Source organism: Chiloscyllium punctatum, chromosome 6 (assembly GCF_047496795.1).
Source record: "Chiloscyllium punctatum isolate Juve2018m chromosome 6, sChiPun1.3, whole genome shotgun sequence".
Lineage (NCBI taxonomy): Eukaryota > Metazoa > Chordata > Chondrichthyes > Orectolobiformes > Hemiscylliidae > Chiloscyllium > Chiloscyllium punctatum.
In genome coordinates this window covers 40,362,296-40,388,932 of record NC_092744.1, presented here as the reverse complement: position 1 = coordinate 40,388,932, position 26,637 = coordinate 40,362,296, and the positions used below count along the sequence as shown (strand labels likewise).

General features: G+C 41.1%; 1 protein-coding gene across 3 annotated transcripts in view; it reads right to left on the bottom strand.

Moving 5' to 3' along the window:
- The window catches only part of ecel1 (endothelin converting enzyme-like 1), a 123,506-nt gene extending 103,424 nt beyond the window's left edge, over positions 1-20,082 (bottom strand). For 2 of the 3 annotated variants that reach the window (XR_011960888.1, XR_011960889.1), the window contains exon 1: positions 18,516-20,082. Coding sequence is in view for 1 of the 3 variants with exons in the window: in XM_072572515.1 (XP_072428616.1) it covers positions 18,516-19,283 (768 nt within the window). In the remaining 2 variants the exon portion in view is untranslated. The remainder of the gene's footprint in view (positions 1-18,515) is intronic. The other variant, XM_072572515.1, reaches the window with a different exon arrangement.
- Positions 20,083-26,637: the final 6,555 nt, after the last annotated feature.

Sequence of the window (26,637 nt, the reverse complement as noted above, 5' to 3'; positions counted from 1 at the left end):
CCTCTATCAGGCAACGTTTAGTCAGCAATAACTCGCTCCTTTTCCATCAGGGACAGAAGTTCCAGACTTCCTTGTAGCCGTGGTCCAAACATGGAGTAAACAGCTGAATTGCAAGCACAAGGAGACAGTGACTGCCCTTGACATCTAAGTAGCATTTGATTAAGTATGACAAATGGAGCCCTAACAAAATTTAAGTCAGTAAGCACCAGGGGGAAAGCACTCCACCGATTGGTCACACCTTGCACAAAGAAAAATCGTTGTTGCTGTTGGAGACCAATCATCCCAGTATTATAATATTATTGCAGGAGTTCCTCAATTTATATCTTTTTCTGAGAAATTATTGATGACAACCTATGTCTTCCTCTTTTCTACAATTTACCAATAATCTTCCATTAATTATTTACTTTCTTCTTATAAAGAATCTCTACGCTGTGGAAAAAGGTCATTTGGCCCAATAGGTCCACACTGATTCTCTGAAGAACATCCCACCCAGACTCACTGCCACACACCACCCCCCTCGCCCCCAACCCCCCGATCCCTGTATTCCCCATGGCCAATCCACCTAATCTGCGCATCTTTGGACCGTGGAAGGAAACACACGCAGACACAAGGAGAATGTTCCAATTCCACAAAAGCAGTTGCCTGAGCCCTGGTCCCTGGTGCATGACACAGCAGTGCTAATCACTGAGCCACCATGCCACCTTTATACATTCTAATCAACCTGATCAGAGGTATTATTATTATGCACCTCTGGAGCAGGTGGGACTTGATCCTGGGCCACCTGGCTCAGGGACAGCACCATTGTGCCATAAGAACCTTGAGTTCCTAAATTTATTTTAACATATTCTCTAATCAACATGTTGAGAGATGTTATTGCACACCTCTGGAACAGGGGAGACTTGAACCTGGGCCTCATAGCTCAAAGGTGGGGATTCAACCACTGTGCCACAAGAGCCCTTAATTTAATGCCCTATGCTCAACCATCTCCAGCTGATTCTCAATGTCAGATGTGAGAATGTTCAATCGCACAAAGTTCAATACCATTTACAAATGCTCACGTACTGAGGTAGTCCATGTTGTTATGATGATGGATCAGATACACAAAATATCTATTGACATTTTTCATTTTTAATTTCAAAATGCTTGGTTTTTAAAAGGAGGACTGAGGATGTTGTTAAACCTGAGAGGGTGCAGAAAAGATTTACAAGAATGTTACAGAGACTGGAAGGTTTGGGTTATAGGGAGAGGCTGAATAGGCTGGGGCTTTTTTCCATGGAGCACCTGAGGCTGAGGAGTGATCTTATAGACATTTATAAAATCATGAGGAGCATGGATTGGGTGAATAGCCAAGGTCTTTTTCCGAGGGTGGCTAAGGTGAAAACTAGAGGACATGGTTTTAAGGTGAAAGGAGAAAGACTTAAAAAGAACCTAAGGGCTAACTTTTTCACACATAGTACGATATATCTATGGAATGAGCTGTCAGAGGAAATGGTGGAGACAGTAAAACTACATTATTTAAAAGGAATCTGGGTATATGAATAGGAAGCGTTTAGAGTGATATGGGCCAAATGCTAGCAAATGGGACTTGGTCAGATTGGGATGTCCAGTTGGTGCGGATGACTTGAACCGACAGGTCTGTTTCGGTGCAGTATAACTCTATGACTCTGTGAATGTATGAGAAATAAGTTCAATGATGAGCCAATGGAATATCCAACATTTTTTTACACAGAGAGTGCCAGCAGAGGTGATGGATGCAGTCACATTTACAACATTTAAAAGACATTTGGATAAGTATATGAATAGGAAAGATTTGGAGGGATATGGGCCAAATGCAGGCAGATGGGACCAGTTTAGTTCGGGAACATGGTCAGCATGGGTATGGATAAGTTGGACCAAAGGTTCTGTTTCCATGTTGTATGATTCTACAACTGTATTTAAATTGTCAAGGAAATTTTGATCATGGAATGCTTAGCAGAAGAAGTAATGCTGCTGGTTATCTCTCTCCTTTCCCCAGAAGGTCACTTCTTTCAGTCATGTCTATTTTACTCTTCAGGAATATGTAAGTACAGGGGTTAAAAAGCCAGTTTCAACTCTACTGAAGTGGAACTGAATGCTGTCATGTGTACCATCCTGGGCACTTCTCAGCTCTTACTTCTAATCTGTGAGTATGTGTGTTGCATTACTAAACTCACTTCCTGTTATTTCTTGAAAGCCTAGTGAAGTTGGCTTGTTTTAAAATGCACGTTCATATGATCTGGGAAAAAAAGGTATCTACATGGTAAGAGATCGTTTTTTAAGTAATCTTACCAAGAGAGTAGATGAATAAAGAGAGGGAGCCAGTTCATCTCTGCACACCTAGAGACTTAATACACACCTGGGGTGTCCTTACGGACTCAATTGGGATACCTTACCTGGGATCTGGTCGAGCAAACGCCTCAAGTCAATGAAATATCACATGTAAATTATCTGGGAAATTTCAATCATGGAGAGACCACAAGCAATAAAACCTGGACAACATTCAAGTATGGGCTGTTTAGTATAATATTCATGTAACACAAGTACCAGAACAATGACTAAAATGACAATGACAAAATCCAACTATCTCTATTTGACATTCAACAGTATTATGTTAGTGAATTAACATTCAGGAGGTTACTGGACAAGCCATACAAATAAGGTGGCTACAAGAGCAAATCAAAGGTCAGGAATTCTTCAGTAAATAAGTCATCTCCTGATTCCCAAAGTCTGTCTATCATCTGCGAGACATCATCCAGAAGTATGGAATGCTCTCCATTTGTTTGAGTGATTAGATTAGATTCCGTACAGTATGGAAACAGGCCCTTTGACTCAACAAGTCCACACCAACCCTCTGAAAAGTAACCCATGCAGACCCATTCCCCTATCCTATGTTTACCCCTGACTAATGCACCTAACACTATGAGCAATTTCGCATGGCCAATTCACCTGACCTGCACATTTTTGGATTGTGAGGAAACCGGAGCACCCAGAGGAAGTTCAAACAGACACGGGGAAAAAGTGCAAACTCCACAGTCATCTGAGGCAGGAGTCGAACCCGGGTCCCTGGCGCTGTGAGGCAGCAGTGCTAATCACTGAGTCACTGTGCTGCCCTAACAACCCAAATAATAATCAAGAAATTTAATAGTGTTTGACACAATGTTTGATCTTGATCTTAATGTGGAGGTACTGGTGTTGGACTGTGACTTGAAAGGAGTTCTGGGATTTACATATTAATGAATCAACATCTGCAACCCCATTCTAAGTGATTAATGGTTTAACAGCAATCTAGGTTTGTTCAGTACTTTGCATCAGTTGTATGCACTATGATCTTTGACTATAAATTCTGTGTCCTACGATCCTGCTCCACTAACTACCTGACGAAGGAGCAGGGCTCCAAAAGCTTGTACTTCCAAATGAACCTGTTGGACTATAACCTGGTGTTGTGTGATTTTTAATTTGACCCTATCAGAGATCACTTGATCTGCAGCCTATACACCCTTTAAACATTCACTCTTCCATCAGTTGCACAGACCTTCTACGACATGAACTGCAAGAACTCCCAAGGCTGATTCAACAGCACACTCCAAAATCACCACTTCTACCCACCTGGGATGCATGTGACTATCACCACCCAAAACCTTCAATTCATGCCACACACCATCCTGACTTTGAAATATATCACTGCTCCTTCACAGTTACCGAGTCAAACATTGAACTCCCTCTCTAACAGCACTGTAAACGTATCCACGTGATAACAGCTCAAAACAAGGATTCACTGCCACTTTCTCAAGGACCATTTGAAGTCGAAAATAAATTGTTAGCAATTCTCACATCCCATGCATGAGTAATAATAAGATTAGGGAAGTTGTCCCCATGTGCTGACAAATTTTGCTCAACCAATATCATGAAAACAGATGACCCAATCATTATTCCATTGCAGTTTGTGGTAATTTGCTATGCAGACATTATCTGCCACATTTCCTCTTTACTACAATTACATATTTGTTCCATTATCTGCAAAGCACCTTGTTATATCCTGAGGTTGTGAATGTTGTGATAAAATACAGTATTTATTTTTCTTTTGTATAAATTTGTTTAAGAATTTGTTTGTTCTTAAAAGTCTTTCTTAATTTACAAATAACATTTTAACTCTAGTTCCTGCTTTTCCTTAGATGGTACATGTTTGATTCAAATTCAATGACACAAATGATACTGAACTAATAATTCACAACCTGCACATGCAATAAAGTAATACCAAATTATTTTCAAAGTTCTATTCAATTTATATAATGCTGTAATTTTGTTATTGTATTTCCCTGCTTACTCATTTTTCAGCCTGGAATTCATGTTGTCTCTGCTGTGGGGTAATAATATGATGTATTTAAGATTAGATAGCCCATCAGATTCAGTTAATTAATGTTGAATGTTGATAGTTATAATATCTTTGTGAGGTTTTACCTTGTGCAGTGGGGAACTTGAAGCCTGATTGTTGAATGAAACAGGACTAAAAAGATGCTGGAAGCAAGATATGACAGCAAAGTATAAAATATTGAGAAATTTGAGCAGGGATTGCAACCGTATTAGATTGGTGAGCTGATAGATAGCAGAGTGATTCTTTGTCAGACTTGATGAGGTATAACTAAAGGGAAGCAGAGAAAATTATTCTGGGTTCAGGGAAAGATATTAAGAAGCCATCTAGAAGAATATATATCTGAGAAAGCAAATAGAACTTTCACCTGGCACCCAAGATAGGAAGACCAGAATTGCATGGATATTGGACAAAGACAGTGGAATTAGGGTCTGGTCATGATCAAAGCTACAAGGGTTCAAGAAAATAAATGGCAGTATCTGGACTGAGCACCAGAGACTGAAAACTCAAAATAGCAGAAGCCCAGAAGGAATATAGAATATGCAAGGGAAATGTTTAAAAAGAACTTAGGAGAGGAAAACAGGAGCATGTAGGAATAATGACTGTAAAATAATGGAATATCCTAAGTTATTTTACAAGTACATTAACAATAAAAGGATAACTAGGGAAAGAATAATGACCATTAAAGACCACAGTGGTAATCTGTATGTGGAACCTGAGGCCATAGGTAAGTTTTTAAATGAATAGTTTGTGTCAGTGTTTATTAGTGAGAGGGATGATGTGGGCAGAGGAATCAGGCAGAAGGACTGTGATATGCATAAAGAAATTAGCAAGGACAGAAGGTTCTAAATGGTCTGTCAGATTTAAGAGTATATAAACCTCAGGGGCCAGGTGAAACATTTTCCAGGCTGTGAGTGAGGCAAGGGAGGAAATAGCAAGGAGCTGACAATAATTTTCAATTCCTTCCTGGCCAAAAGACTGATATCAAAGGACTGGAGGACAGCCAATATTATTGAAGAAAGGAGCAGAGATAAACCAGGAAGCTACAGGCCAATCAGTCTAATCTCACTGGTGGGGAAACAATTGGAAACAATTCTGAGGGACAGAATTAATCTGTACTTGAACAGGCCAAGATTAATCAAGAGCAGTCAGCATGCTTTTGTTAAGTGTAAGTCATGACTGATCTGCTTGATTGAATTTTTTGAAGTGGTGACCAGGTGTGTAGGTGAGGGCAATACATTTCAGATAGTTTGCTTGGACTTGAGCAAGGCTTTTAAGGTCCCACATGGGAGACTGATAATGAAAGTAAGAGCCCATAGTAACAAAGGAAATTTGGCAAATTGGACATAGAATTAGCTATGTTGACGGTGATGGGTCAAGGGGTGTTTTTGTGGCTGGAAGCCTGGGTTCAGTGGGATTCTGCAGGGATCAGTGTTGGGGGCCTGCTTTTTGTGGTATAGCAAGGGCAACACGATGGCTCAGTGGCTAACATTGCTGCCTCACGGTGCCAGGGACCTGGATTTGATACCAGCTTTGGGCAATTATCTGTGTGGTGTTTGCATCTCTGTCTGCATGGGTTTCCTCTGGTGCTCTGGTTTCCTCCCACAGTCCGAAGGTGCGCAGATTAAAAGATTTGGCCATACTAAATTGCCCAAAGTGTTCAGGGATATGTAGGCTAGGTGTATCAGTCAGGGAAAATGTAGAGTAATAGGAGAATGGGTTTGTGTGGGATATTCTGAGGGTTGGTGTGCACGTTTTGGGTCAAATGGCCTGTTTCACACTGTAGGGATTCTATGATATATATGATTTAGACTTGAATGTGGGGGATGGGCAGGGGGTTGGTCAGTAAGTTTACAGATGATATACAAATTGGTGTTGCGGTAAATAGTGAGGAGGATGGCCTTACATTACAGGACAATATAGAAAGATAGTCCGATGGGTTGATCAGTGCCAAATGGAATTCAATCTGGGCAGGATAAACAAGGCTAGGAACTATATGTTAAACAGCAGCTGGTGGCATTTGAATTCAATAAAAATATCTGGAATTAAAAAATCAATCGATGACCACAAGACCATTGTCAATTGTCAGAAAACTCCATTTTCCTCACTAATGTTCTTCAGGGAAGGAAATTTGACATCCTCACCTGGTTCAGCTTTCACGTGTCTCCACAGCCACAACAATTTGGTTGACTCTCAACTGACCTCTGAAATAGCCCAGCAAACCACTCAGTTGTATCAATTGTTACGAAGTCTCAATAAATACATGAAAACCAGACAGAATTGAACTGGCAATAATATGGGCAAACAGTACTGAAGACCAGTGACCAATGGAATGCCACAAGGATCGGTGCTGGGCCCACTATTTTGTATCATTAATATAAATGATTTGGATGTGAGCATAAGAGGTATAGTTAGCAAATTTGCAGATGACACCAAATTGGAGGTGTAGTGGACAGCAAAGAAGGTTACCTCAGACTACAACAGAATCTTGATCAGATGGGCCAATTGGCTGAGAAATGGCAGATGGATTTTAATTTAGATAAATGTGAGGTGCTGCATTTTGGGAAAGCAAATCTTAGCAGGACTTATACACTTAATGGTAAGGTCCTCAGGAGTGTTGCTGAATAAAGAGACCTTGGAGTGCAGGTTGACAGCTTCTTGAAAGTGGATAGAAGTTAGATAGGATAGTGAAGGTGTTTGGTATGCTTTCCTTTATTGGTCAGAGTATTGAGTACAGCAGTGGGAGGTCATGTTGTGGCTGTACAAGACATTGGTTAGGCCACTTTTGGAATATTGCGTGCAAATCTGGTCTCCTTCCTATCAGAAAGGTGTTGTGAAACTTGAAAGGGTTCAGAAAAGATTTACAAGGATGTTACCAGGGTTGGAGGATTTGAGCTATAGAGAGAGGCTGAACAAGCTGGGGCTGTTTTCCCTGGAGTGTCGGAGGCTGAGGGGTGACCTTATAGAGGTTTATAAAATCTTGAGGGACATGGATAGGATAAATAGACAAAATCTCTTCTCTGGAGTGGGGGAGTCCAGAACTAGATGGCATAGGTTTAGGGTGAGAAGGGAAAGACATAAAAGAGACCTGAGGGGCAACCTTTTCACGCAGAGGGTGGTACACATATGGAATGAGCTACCAGAGGAAGTGGTGGAGGCTGGTACAATTGCAACATTTAGGAGGCATTTGGATGGGTATATGAATAGAAAGGATTTGGAGGGATATGGGCTGGGTGCTGGCAGGTGGGACTAGATTGGTTTGGTATATCTGGTCGGCATGGACGGGTTGGACCAAAGGGTCTGTTTCCATGCTGTACATTTCTATGAGTCTATGACTTGTGCTCTAGGAGTTGCCACTTCCCTAACCAAGCTCCTCCAATACATTACAACACTGGCATCTACTGGACAATGTAGAAAATTAGCCAGGTATGTCCTGTACACAAAATGCAGGATAAATCCAACCCATCCAATTATTTCTTCAATAGTCTACTTCCATTCATCAATAAAGTGATGGAAGATGTCAACAACAGTGCTATCAAGCAGCACCTACTCAGCAATAACCTGGTTAGTGAAGCCCAGTTTGGGCTGGAGACAGTTACTCCTGACTTTATTTCAGCTTTGATACTGTAGAGCTCAATTCCAGAGGTGAGGTGAGAGTGACAGCCCTTGACATCAAGGTCACATTCGGCAAAGTGTGGCATCAAGTAATACAAGTGAAGCTGTATGGGAATGGGAATGGGAGTCGGGAGCAATGGGAATCAGGGGCAAACGTGCTGCTGGTTGGTGTCATACCTGATTGATGGATTGATTCTATTGTCACACTTACCAAAATACAGTGAGAAATGTTGTTTTGCATGCTATACAGGCAGATCGTACTATACTAAGTGCATCAATGTAGCGGGACTTGTGTAGAATACAATGTAACAGCACGGAGATGGTGCAGACAGAGAGAGAGAGATCAGAATTAGCATTTGAAAGGTCCATTCAAAAATCTGATAACAGCGGAAAGAAGCTGTTCTTGAATCTATTCATATGTGTATTCAAACTTTTGTATCTTTTATCAGATGGAAGAGGGTAGAAGAGAGTATAACTGGGGTGGGAAGACTCTTTGATTGTGTTTGTTGCTTCCCCAAGGCAGCAGGAAGTATAGATGGAGTCAATAAATGGAAGGCTGGTTTTCGAGATGAACTGGGCTAGGTTCGCAACTCTCTGTAATTTCTTGCTTTCTTGGGAAGAGCAGTTGCCATACCATGCTGGGAAATAGGATGCTTTCTATGATGCATCGATAAAAATTGGCAAGAGTCCTTGCGGACATGGCACACAGGAAGTGGTTACGGTTGTTGGAGGGTAGTGTCCTTGATCAACCACCTTCAGTTGCTTCATCAATGACTTCATTATGAGGTCAGAAGTGGGGATGTTGACCAATGATTGAATAATGTTCAGTACAGGTAGAAGATCCTTTGCCCAAACATCCAAAACCAAAAAACTCCGAAATTTCTAAGGTTTTTTTGTGAAGTTTTTTCCTCATGAACAAGGTTGTTTGGCTTGCAAACAGTTAACCCAAGTCGACACCCACACCCACTTGATGCATGCCACTCAGATGCGACGTGGTGGGGGGGGTAGAGCTGGGGAGCGGGGGAGCATGGCCAAGCACCAACAGCCTGTTCTTACTTAGAAGTCTGCTGCTCCGGTAAGAGTTTTAAAAAATTCACCAGTAAACTATCACCTATTCTGAAAACCGAAAAATTTCTAATTCTGAGAAAACAACTGGTCCTGAGCATTTCAGATAAAGGATTATCTAACGGTACCATACATATACTCCTCATATACTGAAACAGTCCATGTCCAAATGCAGCAGGTTCTGAATGATATTCAGGTCTGTTCTGGGCCACACAAATGATAGGTAATGATTATCTCCAATAAGAATCACTTTAACCACGCCCACCCCCACCCCACCCCTTTACATTATCATCACTGTTATTATTACTGAATTCCCCACTATTAACATCCTGGAGATTATTATTGACAAGTGCCTGGTCTTGCCATATAAATACAGTTGCTACAAGAGTAGACCAGAGATTCCTGAAGAAGGGCTTATGCCCGAAATGTCGATTTTCCTGCTCCTCGGATGCTGACTGACCTGCTGCGCTTTTCCAGCACCACACTTTTCAACTCTGGTCTCCAGCATCTGCAGTTCTCACTTTCTACTAGAAATACTGCGACAAGTATCTTACCTCCTGATTCACAAACATCTGTCTATCCACGAGACACAACTCAAGAGTGTGATTGAATACTCCCCGACTTGCCTTGATGGGTACAGCTCCTGCAACACTCAAGAAGCTTAACACCATCCACAACAAAGCAGCCTGTTTGATTGGCACCGCATCCAAAAACATCCACTCTCTCCACCACTGATACTCAGTAGCAGCACTGTCTTCGGAACACTGCAGAAATTCACCAAAGACCCTTAGACAGGATCTTCCAAACTGACGATCACTTCTATTGTGAAAGACTAGGGCAGATACATGGGAACACCACTAAAATAACTCCATAAAGGTCAGTATCCTATCACCAAGTCATCCTTTATTACACATGCATAGTACTTGATACTGGTCCAGCTCCCTCAGAGCCAGCTCTCAGGATGAACAGAAACTCTGATACTCCCGTTTATATATATTAGCCAGGGTCCGCTGAGTAGGACTGTCAACCTGGCCCAATCCGCCATCTCATTCTATGAAGTCCAACTGACTAACTTCATTACAATCACAACATTCCTCTCCCTCTAAGTCTGGGGACATAGGCCTGTTCTTTGATTGTAACTCTCCTTGGGCGATTTCACACTGGATTCGGTTCCTCAGACTCAGCCTCGGATACAGTGGCGTATTCCAGACTAAAGCCCACCTCTTGTGCCCAGAGCATCTTGGAAGAGCCTTGACATCCACAGTATCCATCTCAAACTCTGAAGTTTCTTCAATGTTCGATTGAGGGGTAGAACCTATGGGTTCCATCAGCTTTTCTGGTTGTTCTGAGGGGACAGGTACATTCCTGCTCCATTTGAGAGTTTGCAGCTTTCATGTGGTCCACTTGCTTGTTCAGGACTGCCTCACGTACCCGAACTTTCTACATCACAAGACCTGACCGCGAGTCGACCATGCCTCTTACCCATACAGTGCTGTTACCATAGTTTTGGCACCAAACTTGAAGTAAACAGTCTTCCTCGCTTTGAGGAGCCATCTGTCGGGCATTGGTGTACCTGCTGCTGTTTTGCAACCTCCACCCCAACCAGATCCAGGAAGATCAGGTTCTACCTTGTCTGGAGTCTTCTTCCCATGAGCAACTCTGCCGAAGCTATTCCTGTAGTTGCAGGTGGAGCAGTCTGATAATCAAACAGGAACCGGGACAACTTGGTAGCAAGTGAAGCTGTAGGCTGTTTCTTTAAGCCTGCCTTCAAAGGTTGGACTGCTCTTTCCGCCAGATCATTGGATAATGGATGGTATGGAGCTGTCTTTATGCGCCAAATGCCATTCAACTTTCGGAAGTATTCAAACTCCGTGCTGTGACCAATACCTCTGGGAGCCGCAGCTCTTCTGTCACCATCCCCATGTTTGACGATTGAACTTTATGTACATCCAACCACTTTGAATGGGTGTCCAAAATGATTAAGAACATTGGGCTGGTGAAAGAGCCCGCATAGTTGACGTGTAACTGAGTCCAAGGTTTACCCGGCCATTCCCACAAAGTTGAGGAAACAGTTAGTGGTAATTTTTGTCCTTGTTGGTACTCTGGACACTGCACCACCAAATTGGCTACATCTGCAACCAATCCTGGCCACTAGACATAACTTCTTTCCAACATCCTCATTTTGGACATCCCTGGATAATCTTGGTGGTGGTCAGCCACCATCTGGCAGCGATCTTTGCTTGGGACTATCACGCTTGCTCCCTACAATAAAATGTCATCTTCTACGGCGTTCTGGCCTTGCTGAATCCAAAAAGGTTTCAATTTTGGTTCTGTTGCCATTTGGTTTCCCCAATCACCACCAGCTGTTTGAGTTATGCCAGGACTGGATCTTTCCGCACCCAAAGTCTGATATTGTCAGCTGTGACTGGAAGTGTGTCCATAAAAATTTTAAACCATTATGGACTCTTGAAATGGCAATACCACCAGTGGTGCAACTGCCAGTTGCAGATGACTCAAGGCATCTGTATTTGCCACTTGGACTCTCAGACAGTGTTCTAACTTGAATGTGTACACACGTGGAAATCATAGAGTCCCTATAGTGTGGAACTAGGCCACTTAGCCCATCAAAGCAAAAGTGAGGACTGCAGATGCTGGCGGTTAGAGTCAAGAGAGTGGTGCTGGGAAAAGCACGGCAGGTCAGGCGGCATCTGAGGAGCAGGAAAATCGACATTTTGGGCAAAAGCCTTTCATCAGGAATGAGCCCTCCTGATGAAGGGCTTTTGCCCAAAATGTCGATTTTCCTGCTCCTTGGATGCTGCCTGACCTGCTGTGCTTTTCCAGCACCACAGTCTTGATGCTTAGCCTATCATGTCCACACTGACCCTCTCACCCGCCAAGAGCATCCCACCAAGATATGCCCCCATACCTGCATTTAACATGGTTAACCTACACGGTCTGCATATCCCTGGATACTATGAGCAATTTAGCATGGCCAATCCACATAACCTGTACATCTTTGGGCTGTGGGGAGATACCAGAGCACCTGGAGGAATCCCACACAGACAAGGAAAGATATGCAAACTCCACATAGACACAGACAGTCACCCAAGGCTGGAATTAAACCCGGGTCTCCTGACTAAACCCAGTGCTAACCACTGAGCCAGCGTACCTTTAATTGCCCTCACTTTATCTTCCATCTGGTGTAACTTGGTCTTGTTCAAGTAGGTCAACTGAAGTCCCTGGAACAGACAGTTTTCCCTGTTAAGGTGCATGCCCACATTGGAGAAACATCTCAAGATTACATCCAAATTCTCTAAGTGCACTTTATGGTCTTCCCTGTTATTAGCACATCATCCAGATAAATGGCGACCTGAGTAGATCTTGTAAATTATTCTCGATTATCTGCTGAAAAATGCCACAGCCTCATGATACCCAAAGGCAGTCTCAAATATTGGTGTAAACCCTCATGGGTATTAATTACAGCATACTTCTGGGAATCCTCATTTAACTGCAATTGCCGGTCCGCACGGCTCATGTTGAGTTTCATGAAGGACAGCACCCTCCACGTCACCAGCTTTGAGTATAAATCCTCTAGGCCAGAGATTGGTTATTTATCCAGCTGTGAGAAGTGGTTACCATTTATTTAAAAACCCACAAAGGGGCCTGTCAGGCTTCACAGTTGGTACAACTAGTGCTGCCCTCCTGCAAACTGAACTGGTTTGATGATTCCTTTGCTTTCTAGCCTCCTGCTTTCTGCCTCTACGTTTGTATGTAAAGCAAATGACACTGGGTGGGCCTTGAAGAATCATGGAATTGATGCCTGGTCAACATATAAGGTGGCTTTGGCTCTTTTGATAGTACCCAGACCTTCTTGAAAAGCTTCCTGGTATTTAATTAGAACTTCAGTCAGGTGGCCATTTTCTAATTGCAAAATGTCGAGCCAATCAGGTTGAATCTTTCCCAACCAATTTCACCTCATCAAACTTGGGCCTGATCCTTTTACTACATACAGTAGGAACTGAACCAACTGCCTCTCATAAGAGACTGGAATGGAAGTTGTACCCTTAATCTGTAAAGGATCCCCCGTATAGGTTCTCAGTCTACCTGAGTTTTATGCAAACTTTGGAGTTAGAATCTAGAGTGACATTTATAAAAGATAAGTTCTGTAATCACTGATACAGCTGTACAACCACTAACCTCGGCTTCTATTCCCGCCTCGGGTGACTGTCTGTGGGGAGTTTGCACATTCTCCCCATGTCTGTGTGGGTTTCCTCCAGGTGTTCTAGTTTCCTCCCACAATCCGAAGATGTGCAGATCAGGGGAATTGGTCGTGCTAAATTGTCCATAGTGTTAGGTGCATTAGTCAGGAGTAAATATAGGGTAGAGGAATGGGTCTGGGTGGGTTGCTCTTGGAGGGTCGGTGTGAACTTGTTGGGCCAAATGGCCTGTTTCCATTCTGTAAGGAATCTAATCTAACCTCCATTAGAACTGGGTGACCACTTAAGCAGACGTTTATTTTGATTAGTTCTGATCAAATGTTGCTAAGCAATTTAACTGTTCTTAGCTAGATATATGTGGGCCTTTCAGGATATGCACTCTCCTGTTTACCAACCTATGAGTTCTTTTCTTTTTTCAGGTCTAGTGGGACCCTTTTGCTGTCTAGAGTCTATATTCCAGCAGCAACTATTATGGCCTGCCAGACCGGATTTAACCATTTGGCCAAGGCTTGACCTTGTTTTGGGGTTTTGCTGTGGCCCGACTTAGAGTCCCTCTGTTCAGGATATGTCCTGAGAGAGGCTATGCAATTACTTTCACTCCAGTGGTGTTCCCCAAACTCATTGGATTTTGAGGGTGTTCACTTACATCAGAACTGCAACTCAACTACTGTACTAGCCACATTTTCCAAAGCGAGTTGTAGTGCTTGTTTGAAGTTCAGTTGGGCTTCAGGTAATAGATGCTTTGCATGGTTACACCATTAATTCCACATAGCAAACAGTCTCTCAGTATCTCATTAAGGGATAAACCAAAGTCACATTCCTCTGCCAGTTATCTTAACCTCAAAAATCCTAACACATATTTCCTTGGTTCTCGAACTGCTGACTAAAATCTTTAGCATCTTAGAATTAGAGGAAGCTTGAGACCATAAGATTCCTTAACAAAATCCGTCAACTCTTGACCAGTTTTAGTATCTGGTGCCTTAGGAAACAGCAGGCTCCTAATAACCAAAAATGCTGCATGTTCACAAGCTGTTAAGAGAATTACTCATTGTTTCACATCTGCCCCGATGTCATTTGCCCAGAAAAAATAATGATTCTTTCCACATACTGGGCCCAGTATTCGACAGCAGGATTGAATGAGTTAAGTTTCCCATATTATAGCATAATGCCAGAAGTGCTTTCAAAGATGACTGTTGGAAATGAATTTTTTCAGGAGATTTTTTCTGTCTCCAAACCACTGGAATAACTCTACAGTGGCTGGAATCCTATCACCAAGTCACCCTTTATTTACAAGTGCCTAGTACTTGACACTGGTCCAGCCTTCTCCGAGACAGCTGTCAGACAACTTTTTATAGGAGTGTGTTTTGCTGGAAAAGCACAGCATGTCAGGCAGCATCCGAGGAGCAGGAAAATCGACATTCCAGGCCAGAGCCCTTCCCCAAAAATGTTATCTTGCTCCTCAGATACTGCCTGACCTGATGTGCTTTTCCAGCAACACACTTTCAACTCTGATCTCCAACATCTGCAGACCTCACTGTCTCCTTCTTATATCTGTTAGCCAGGGCTCCCCGATTGGATCAGATTAACAGCCCCAACCAGGGGACGTATATCCTATCAGGTTCACCTGGCTAACCTCATCACAATCACTGCAATCACTGCAACCAACTGCTTCAAGTTCCCCTCCAAGCCACTCACTATTTTGCCATTTCTTCAGTGTCATTGGGTCAAAAGCCTGTAATTTCCTTTCTTAACGGCATTGTGTGTCTGCCGACAGCACATGGACTGCAGCAGTTCAAGAAGACATTTTACCATCAGCTTCTAAAGGGCAACTAGGGATGGGCAATAAGTGCTGGCCCACCAGCGATGGTACACATCATGAGTGAATGATAAAAAGCCGTCAACGCCCATATTCCACGAGTGAATTTCAAGTGCCTGGGAGGCGTCAAGGATCAGAGAAATTCTGGTGTGCATGTTCACCGAACCCTTAAGATAAGGTGGTTTAGAAGGCATGTGGGATACTTACCTTTATCAGCTAAGGCATAGATTATAAGAGCATAGAAGTGATGCTGCCTCCGTATAAATCCTTAGTTAGGCCAGAATCAAAATATTGTGGGCAGTTCTAGAATCCATACTATAGGAGAGATGTGATTGCACTGGAGAGGTTGCATAGGAGATTTAGCAGGATGTTGCCTGGGCTGGAGAGTTTTACTGATGAAGAGAGTTTCGATAGATTGGGGTTTTTAATCATTGAAGCAGAGGAGACTAAGGAGGCATATGATTGAGATGTATAATATTATGAGGGGCATAGACAGGGTATACAGAAAGAAGCTTTTCCCCTTGGTGGAAGGATTAATGATTGGGGGCATAGATTTAAGGGAAGGGACAGGATGTTTAAAGGGAATGTGAAGAAAATCTTATTCACCTAGAGAATGGCGGGAATGCGAAACCATTGCCTGTAGCAGTGGTAGAGGCAGGAACCTGGATAACACTTAATAAGTATTTAGATGTGCACTTGTGATGGGCTAAATGCTGTAAAAAGTGATTAGAATAGTTGAATGTCTGTTTTAGACTGGCAGACACTCGCTGGGCTGAAGGGCCATTTTCTATGCTGTGGACCTCTATAAACCGGTGACTTTATGATAGGAGAATGAACCGTCAAGAGAATTATTTCTCTTCAACATTAAAACAATTGATGAAAAGACCAGGACAGATTCATTGCTGTGATGCCATTTTAAAAAAAAACACATTTTGTCCATATTGTTTGAAAATTGAAGAACTGGTTTCTTCTTAATGTACAGGAACAAGAATTCACCATAGGTGGAAGCCACTTGAAATATGAACCAAGGTAAGAGCCCAGGAAATGTACACAATTTAATAAAATGCTTATTACTCTTATTGTTGAGGGATACCAATAAGCAACGAATTATTTACAGTTTGCTATTACAGCAATATGTTTATTTATCATAAAGAATGTAAATTATTCAACTATAGCTGGACGATTTAGTACACAGCAAAATAAATCTTTGAATATTGTATGATCTAAAAGTTGGAAATGATCAATCGATATCCAGCTATAAATAATAAGATTGAGGTTGTATATAAATCATAACCTGCACTTGATTTAACTTTAGGTTTTATGATGCACTTGTTGGACAAAGATCTGCATTTTATTCTGCTTGTGAATTCTGTTTTACTGCACCGTTACTTCATGCCAATTAGACACTATATTACACCCAAGTGACATTACTGTGCTGCTTTACACAGATTGCTTTGTCCCAGGAAGGGAGCTGTCACTTCTCATACCTAATGATCCATTGAAAGCAGGTCACCTCCTCCATTATGAATCTGCCACATGAAAAAGAGCTATAATCGAAAGCTGTTCTTGAAATTAGTCTGTGACAAAATTAAAATTCTTAATGATTAAAAGATGCCAGACCCTCATCTGAACAAAACAATAGAAATCTTTTTGGTTTGCAATACAAGAAAATTGAAGTTGTTCTTATGAACATGGGAACACAAGGAAACCAGTTAGCCTCTGAAGTCTGTCGCATTGTTCAGTTAAATCATAATTGATCTGCATCCTAGCTCCGTTGACCCATCATGGTTCTGTAACCTTTAATATCCTTGCATAAGAAAAATCATCAACCTCAGTTTTGAAATTTTAATTTCACCCAGTCTCAACCATCTTTTTGGTGGAGTTCCGATTTCTGTAATGCTGTTTCTGAAACATTGTTTCCTGATTGTTTCCTGAACAGTGTCACTCGAATTTTTAATGTTATGGCGCTTTCCTTTTGACTCCTCCACAAGAGGAAATAACTTCTTTCTACCCTATTAAAGCTTCTAATCATCTTGGATAGGTCAATTAGGTAACTCCTTAATCTTCGATGCTTAAATGAATATAAGCCAAGTTTATGCAGCCTGCCCTCATAATTTATGCCTTCCAGAACTTCAACGAATCTGCACTTTACATCACCCAAGGTCAGGATATTCTTCTTGAGGTGAGGTCCTAGAATTGAGTGCAATGCTCCTCGAGAGATCTAACCAAAGTTTTATAGATCTCTACAAATCTTCTACCTCTTTGTATTGCAGCCCTGATGAGAAAAAAGCCTATGTAATATGAATCTTTCTCTCTCTCTATTTGTCTAGATATCTAGGTATGAGCTTTTATTGATGCCTGGGCACAGCAAACTAAACCTGTACTTTCTTATACGTTCTGGTTTGGACCATTACTCTGGTTTATCTTTCCCATTCCCGTGTGGACGGCCTCATATTTCCTCACATTAAACTCCAAATGGCACAGTTTCTTGCTATTAATGTCCCTTCTTTTGACTTTCTGCCTCAACTGACACTATTTACTTTGCCACCTAAGTGTCATCAGCAAACATGGCCATCTATTCCTTTGTCTAAATCATATACTGTGAAAAGCTGAAAAATCCTTGTTGGGGAGTGGACACCATCACTTCTCAAATCTCACCAACTTCAGTATCCATTATTCTAACTCTTAACCAATTCCCTAGCCATATCAATGCATTACCTCCAATTCCATGTGCTTTCATTTTTAAGAACAGTCTCTCATGTGAAACCTGCTTGAATGGCTTCTGGACGTCTATTTGAATATCATCTGTCCCTGTTGCCTAACACACTAAGGCAGCTAATTTAACAATCAATTAAGTTGATTGCCAACTCTAATTTACCTTTTAAATGTCTTTAACAGCAAATTCTAGAAACTTCCCTCAGTTAGTGGGATAAATTAGGTTCTAAATTGTGAGATAACGGTTTGTTTAGCTTTATCGTGTAAACTCTCGAATGGATAGAAGAATTCAGAATGAAGTTTAGTTCGCGGACTACAATGTCTGGAAATGCCTTGTCCCAGACAGTAATCACATGTGGTGCTGAGCACAAACTAACAGGGTCTCTCTCCCTCTGCGTGCTGCTGGTTCAATCGGATTTATCGTCAAACTCCACAATGATGCACCGTTCCCCAATGTACAATCTTGTCAACAAATTTTGAGTGGAACTCATTTGTGCACTTACTCAAACCGTTGCGATTGAGTATCAATGATTGGAGCGTGCTTCCTGAAGCACAGTGGGAGTGATTGCGAACACTTCCCTCAATTTGATCTATTTACATTCACTGACCGGCTGAGGCCGGAACCGGGTCCAATTTCACCAGTTGGTGCAGAACGCTGCGTTTGGTTTTAATCAGCTTGGACACATTTCACGAGACTTACTCTGATCACATTCCGGGAAGAATTTTTATCGTCCACGTTCACGTTTAAAGAGAAGAAGGCGGCCGTGCTGTACACTCCTTGGGTTTTGTACAAAAGTTCACCAAAACTCCATGCCGTTCTCTTCCAGGTCCCAATGATGTCCCAGCCTCCACAACCTTCAATAATGTCCAGCATGGGTTGCGCTCCCAGCCGGTCGATCTCTTTCATGTTGATGCAGGATTTGTAAAACTGCTTGACTTTCCTCTCGGCGGACCTCCTGTAGTATCTCCTCACCGGTTGCATGAGGAGCCGTTGCAATTTGGCTTCGTTCTGCTCAGCGATGGCGGTGACGGTCCCATAGCTGAGCTTGTCCTCGGGAATACCGTGTCTCCTGAGCCAGCCCCCGCAGGAGAAGGTGTAAAAATCTTTGCACGGGTCAATGGTGGGGTCGATGTTGCTGGCAATCAGGCGGGCCGCCTTTGTGAAGGTCTTCTTGCGGCTGCAGTCCTCCCGGCAGTGACTCTCTTGTTCTGAAGCGAAATACTTGAGGACCAGCATACTCGCCAGAATGATACACAGCCCCGTGGCAAACACTAAGCCAGAGAGCAGACAGATCTCTCGCTTGCTCCATCTCCACTCTCCCCTTCTACTTTTGCCGTTCCTATCGTGTTTGCGAGAGTTTACGTGAAGATTTAAACCATTGTGCAGGGTGCCGGAGCTAAATTTGTTCACGTACTTAACTTCTTGGAACTCGTCGTAATGAGCTGTTAAAGAATAGGTCTTCTCCATGGTTCCTCAGAAACGTCATCAGCATCTGCTGCTTGACCTGATCAGTTAGCAGAATTCTCCTCACCTTTTTCTTGCTTTCGGAATCCGATAGTAGGTACCAGCGGGGTAAATCTGACAGGCAGATACAACGCCCGCGTCAATCTCGGGAGCGTGTGTGTGGATCAGGCTGGCGGCAGCTTTATGAACACTCAGCTCAATGACTGACAGCCCTTCACTCTCCTGTTGAATGCAGCCAGTGGCGCTATATCCCGCTCTCCACCCCAGTAAAGGAAACAGCATCACAAACCCGAGGGTGTTCCATCAGGTACAGGTTTCAAGTGCAAGGCACTCCACGCATGAGACTTTGGGTTCAGGATGTAGTGTGGGAGGGTTATCCTCGGGTTGGTTTCTCTGACTGTAAACTTGCTCTAGCCCCTCCTCAAACGTGAGAATGAATCTCAACGAGGAGAAACGAAACCCATCAGCATCATTTGAAAGAACTGAACGTCCCGATTAACATATAAACAATACATTAATAAAATAAAACTGCGAACTGTTTTCATTCTCCGGGGAAATAGCTGCGTGTCAGAGCTCAGCAAACAGATATACCATTCTTCACATTTCCCCAAGTTAGACCTGGGATTTCACTACCACTGTGTACTGCTGGGCCCACGGCGAATCACACTACAGACAGTTCTAATTCTTTGCTGTGTTCGCCCCGACTGCTCATCACTGAAACATCTCACCGTGAATATCAATCATTGTCAAGGGCGAAGGAATTCCAATCCAAAAGATGTGGTAGAGACTTACTTCTGAAACTATAAATATTTACAATGTAGTAAAATATTACTGTTTCAAGCTACCCACTGTTTTGTACACATTTAGTCGAAACCTAATCTACAGCTGTAATTATGAAAATGGCATGCATTATTCATAAAGTCCATGATTATAATCGCGTTAATTGTTTTCTTGGTTAATTGACTGTTTCTAGATTTAAGAGCCCCCATCAGCAGTGATCCAAGTGGAGGGGTTATCATTAGCTGTCATTAACAAAAGCTGGATACATTTGGGAAAATAATGCAGATGAAAATACGCTTTGGCCTAATCCCAGTCAGCGAAGGGGGTGAATGCCTAGTGTATCACAATACTACATTACAGCTTTATCCAGATTCCGGACACATGAGGACGTTTGGTTTCCTCCTATTTGGGATCTTTCATAAAACTGCAGATTACATGAACGCGGGAGTTGGTGGCCTCCAACATTTCCAGTGAATGCATTAGCAGTACACCCCCTGTTAAAACTGAGAATGTATGGGATCATGAGAAATGCGAGGGAGTCACTCAGATGTGTGGCCGTGCTTTCTCCCCCCACTGATAGTGTCAAACAAAACCGACATTTCAGTGATGCCATCCCAAAACTAAGATCGATAGGGAAGAAGATACAACTGGCATCGAAATGGTTGGCAATGAATAAATAATTGTTTAGTCACAAATATTGCAACAACGTTCCACCACGTGATTTCAGAATTGGGGAAATTTCATGTCAGTTTCTAAACTTGAAAGTTGGAGTCTGAAATCGGACCTTGAGTCAACGAGAAAACGCTAAAGCCAGAAGGAAAGCCTTGTTTCCTGCCTGCCCCAGGACTTCTCCATTTGATTGCCTGTATTACCAAATAGCTACATTTTTGAGAGATCAAACAGCAGGCGGCAAATTCACTTGCCGGCTCCAGTAATGAACTGTCTTTGCTTTTATTCTCCACCATGTGCACTGCTAGAGGTTCAATTCTCTGTTTGAAATACTGTGAAAGTAATGGGTGAGGATCTCTATTCAGTAAAAGTGTGATTTCGCAATTGCGATAAAGTGCTAGAAAAATGTATTAGGAAAGTGGATAATGTAACAAAATAATGTTTAGTTCAAATCGCCTTAATGGCAAAAGGCTTTTACTTTCAAAATTATTCCTGAGTAACTCTAATTGAATCAAACTCAATTGCCCTGAAACTTCATTTGAATTGCAAATGACTGCGGGTCTCGGGGCTGAACATTTTTCATTTGGTGGCAAGTACAGCTTTTCTTTTAAATCTTTCCATAAATAATGGCAATAATATTGAAGCTGTGCGGCTATGAAACCAATCAGGAAAACAAAGTTGTTCCAAAATGTGACACATGTATTTCAAGCTGTTAAACGCAATCACTGATCAAGTTGAGTAATTTTGTAAGTGTCTGGTGGAACGGCCGAGAAACTCTTCCAAGGTATATCCTTCTCACAGAGCATAGGAACTGCAGACCTCAATCAGAGACTCTTCGTTTAGAACCAACTGCAGAGTGAAGATTTTGGAGATTTTTCGATTGAACCCCAAGAGAATCAGTCGCAAGCGCAGTCTTGGGAAACCAGCCATTGGATGGGATTTTTTTGGATTGTAGGTTGTCGGGAGATAACATTCACAAACACTTAGATACACACTCGCCAGAATGATGCACAATCCGGTTGCAAACTCTTAAGCCAGAAAGCAGACGGATTCTCATGCTTGCTCCATCTTTATCTAGATACATAGACGCTGGACCGACAAGACACACAATCTTCTCAAAACTCGCTAACAATTAGAGAATTAGAATGACAGATTATTTCTGACCAAAAATGGGCTCTTATTTATAGTCATAGAAGCGCCTGCTTCGAGTTTTGGTCCAACAAAATGCCATTTCGGCATCACCTTGGCTTACATCAAACATCATGAGCAATATTTTAAACTAAGATGAAAATTCTTCTTCCTTCCCATCAGTGCCATTTGTTGAAGTGACCAACCATCTGCAAGTAGAAACTGATCACTATTTACACAAAAAGACGCACATCTCTTCCAACATCTGACAGTTTTCCAGATTGAGAATAAAGCGTAGTTTCTTCATTCAGAAATAAATACTTCATTTATTAAAGAAATCGGAATGATATCGAGTACGAGGGAAATCGGTCATTAATTTCTGAAGTCAACTCCGATTTGTCAATCTCCTGGCCCGTTTAAAATGGGCAGCTGTTTTATGGGCAGTCCCTAGCCCCTAAGTGGGGCGAAGCTGCTGCCGACCTGAGGTACATCTCTGTGTCAGAAAGCTGAAGCTGGACATTCTAATCGAAACATATACACAACAGCTTCCTGAAGTCCGAGCCAATTTGCTAATTTAGTTTTTCTTTCTTCGCTGTGCCTTGGGACCTTCTTATGAATGGATCCCGCGAGAGACAACTGCATTTACTGAGCGGAGTGAAGAGGTCGTAAACTGACCTCAGACAAAGCAACAAAATATCCGTGAGCAGTATAACAAGTGGGCTGTCAAAGCTTTATTAGTTAGAGTACATTTTATCCATTATATTAATAAGCATTGCATTTAATGCCTCATACTGACCAATACTGTTTATAGATTGCATTACATTTAAAATGCGTCACAGATACTTCAACTGAAGGAAAATAAATGACGTGGCTCTGCATATTTGGGAGGAAAATGTCAGATTATTTCAGAAAATGAATATAATTTAATTAAGCATTTTTTGATTAACTCTTTACAATGTAATCGAGCCTTGTCAAATGATTAAAATGACTAACCCAGTCAATGCATGGCCACTTACTATAGTTGTAATGGTGAGGTGTTGTTTTATAAAGTCCATTCCAAAGGATCTTGGAGGGTTTTTACATATTTGAAGTGTTTAGGGAGATCACAACCATCATTTACAGACACGAAAAGCATAAAAGGAATCAATCTCAGATTTCTGTCCAAGTGGCAGCTGTTACTTTGCTTTAGGAAGTATTCTCTGGCTATGGGCTTGGAAAGGTTGTGTTGGTTGTGAGGAGCACAGAGAACCTGGAATGGGAATACAAAGCAAGATTTCTTCAAATTTGGTTTTCATGGGATGTGAGTGTTACTTGCACAGTTAATATTTGTTACATATCCCTGATTGCCCTGCCAGACTATTTCAGAGAGCAGTTAAGAGTCACTCAAATTACTGTAGATCTGGAGTTAGAAGTAGGTCAGAGAAGGTTAGCTGATTTCCTTCCCTAAAGGGGAAAATGGATGGCATGGGTTTTTACAACAAATGTTGATAGCTCATGATCAGCCTTACTGGCTTTCAGTTTTATTTGAACAATTTGAACTTGTGTGCCTAAAGCATTAGTTTCTGGTTTCCTAATCTCATGATGTTGCCACAATGCCACTATCTCCCTCTATTTTAATTGAACAAAAGGTAACTTCTGTTGCTACCTGGTAACACAGTTTCATCACAATTGAAAGCACATCACTAATAAAACACTCTATATAGTCCAATTAAACTAAAAGAAGCATAAAATAAAACCAATTTGCAATCTCACAATCAATGTACCATTCTCACTCTATGGTGTCCGCGCATAATAAAAAAACCTGAAGTGTATGAGTCACAGAAAAGCTTCAAGCACACTGATGCACATTAGTTACAGAAGACCTCAAATACACAGTGTTGGAGGTCACAAGCACATTATGAAACCTTGGCCAAAAAGGATTTAAAGTACGAACAGTGGCCACCCCAAGGGGAAAGTGTACTAGTGGAAATACGTCACAGAAAGCTTCAATTACTCTGGTAAACGTTGGTTATGGAAGACTTCGAGTGAACTCATGGACACATGTTGTCTCTTTCTAAGTTCACCTGTGTCCATGCTGAAGAGCCAGGGTCCCTCAAAAGTCCTAGACATCTTGAACCATTGGTTTGAAGTTTTAGCCAGGCCCAGGAACAGATACTCAAACACATTCTTTGCATTATTCATTACCTCATGTATTGACAGGCCAAAGATCAGATGCATCAAATTGAAATTTAACCAGAAATCAGAGAGCAGCCCTTCAAATAATCTGACATTTACATTAATGGGATTTTTTATTAAAGAAACAATTGAAAATATTTGTCTCATAACTTCTGAAGAAAAGTTTAAAATGATGTTCAGCATTCTCCTATCATTAAATGTAATACTGAAATTTACATTTTTCCATACAAATAATGGACAGTGATTATATTTGGAGAAAATGAGGACTGCTGGAAATCAGAGTCAAAACGTATAGTACTGGAAAAGCACAACAGGTCAGGTAGCATCCGAGGAGCTAGAGAGTCGACATTTCGAGCATAAGTTCTTCATTAGGAATGTGGCCCTGGGAAATCAAAGAGTGACATGAACCAGAGATTTTGATGTTTTGACAGGGACATGTAATGTGATATTTCCAGGAAAATCGAAGAGACTCAATTATAAGTAAGTAAGCACCATGATAATGATAGATTATCACTTTAGTTAGAGGTATGCCCGCTTTAGAAGTAGTTAGTTATTTGCTGGTAAGCAGTCTTTTACCATGTGAAAAATAAACAATATTTTGACTGTGTACTTTGGGACACTCTCAATATTAGGAATTTTAGTGGTCAATCATCAGGGAAAAATTGCTTTAGTTAGAGAGTGGATCATAATTGGCAAAATCACTTTCAACTCATCACATATTTTCTGCATGAGAGATAATGTATTGTTAAATACAAATGACATATGTATCTGTCTTGTTCCATTATGCACATCCATCAGCAATGAGTTTGTCCTCGAAGAGGACATACAGATGTCAGCAAGTGCTATCCATCACAGCTACACCATGAGTACTTTAACAGCATTCATAAAAACAGATATGTAATCCATTTTTGCAATTTATTGCTTGTACAGAATATGAATTTTTCACATTGGTATATGGGTAACACACACAAACTAATAAGCAAGAATTCAGCAGCATATTTAAAATTCATCACAAAGTTGGCCACCTTAATAAAAGAAAGATGATGTTAAAACTTCTGACTGAATTGAATAATTCATAAATAAAAATATTAACATTGTGAGTGAATTATAAAAAAAATGCATCACTCATGAATAGCCAGGTTGTTTTTGGAAAAAGTGCAAATTATCCTGTAAACAGGTACGGTGATATTTTGTGTCTCAGTAAAATGCAATTAATTATGAAACTCCAATGAAATTGATATAAAATTAACACTACAAAATTCAGGAATGAAAAGAAAATAGATAACAATTTATTCTACACCCTTCATTAAATAAACCAAAATTCAATAGTGTCCAAGACTTATATATCCTGAATATAAGATCAAAATAAAATACTCTTATATTTTCTTTGGTTTGGTTTTAATCAATAAAAATATTTGAAATTTAAAGCACACAGTATTTTGAATTTGAAATGTGAAGACCCCCCATTTGATATCTGTCTTCTGTCTGCTCTTAGACAAGATAGAAATCTGCAATTTTAATTTGGATAGTCACAAAACATAAAAGCATGACTAAAGGTCAATATTCAAGTCAGACAGGCACTTAGAAACGAATAACGAACCACCATTACTCTGACAACTGCTTTTTTTCACAGTTGATTGAATCAACCTAATTAAAACAAGTGATTTCCTCTGAGAACCAGCAGGACATTAGAAAAGCTGCCACGAATCAGATTTATTTTCAGGTAAATGATTCAGACGGTGTTTACTGCTTCTGTGTTAGTGGATTACTCTCTGCTACTGCTTTACAACACATCACGATGTGGTGGGCATTTATGCTAACATTTGCTAAGTTGTTACAAGAGCTTTGTTGTATTGCTATGGTCCAGTTTAAAGGTATGATCCAACAGTAAAACTGACATCAATAATAAATCATTTTGTGGTGTATTCCCTATCATTATTAACTAATGAACTATCTCTGGTGGCCAGTGACATTCCCTCACAAGAATTGTAATAATTAGTGAAAGACTAAGAGCATGTCGTCTCATATTTTGAATGAGTTGATATATGCAACACAAACATATGCAGTTTAAATGCTTACATTGATAGTGTTATGTTAGTGAATGTTGTGATAATATATTGCAGGCTTCATTCTTGTTTAATTCATTTTTTCTTACATCCTCAGGTTTTCATGGAAATTGCCAGTAATTTGTATTGACAAATACTTACAAATTTGTACATATTTCAAGAGAAATTCCTATGGTTTCAACCTCTTGTCTGTGAACATAAAGTAAGCTGCAAGATTAATTGAGGAGAAACTTTGCAATAGGGTGGTACAGTTAAATGAGGTAAAGATATTTTACAATATCAACTTCATATCAACCAGATAAAGGCAGGTTCTTAAAAAATATATTTGTCATACAATAGTAATTTAACACAGGTGTTCTATATTCAATAATGTGTAGATAAAAATGTTGGGTATGCAGGAGTGATTTAAACCAGGAAATGTTCGTTATAACATAACAGGTCAGTCAGCATTAATAGAGAGAAAAGAAATTCACATTATGAGCAGAAATCTTTAGAAATGAAAATTAAAATAAAAACAAGCACTCTAGAAAAAATTGGGA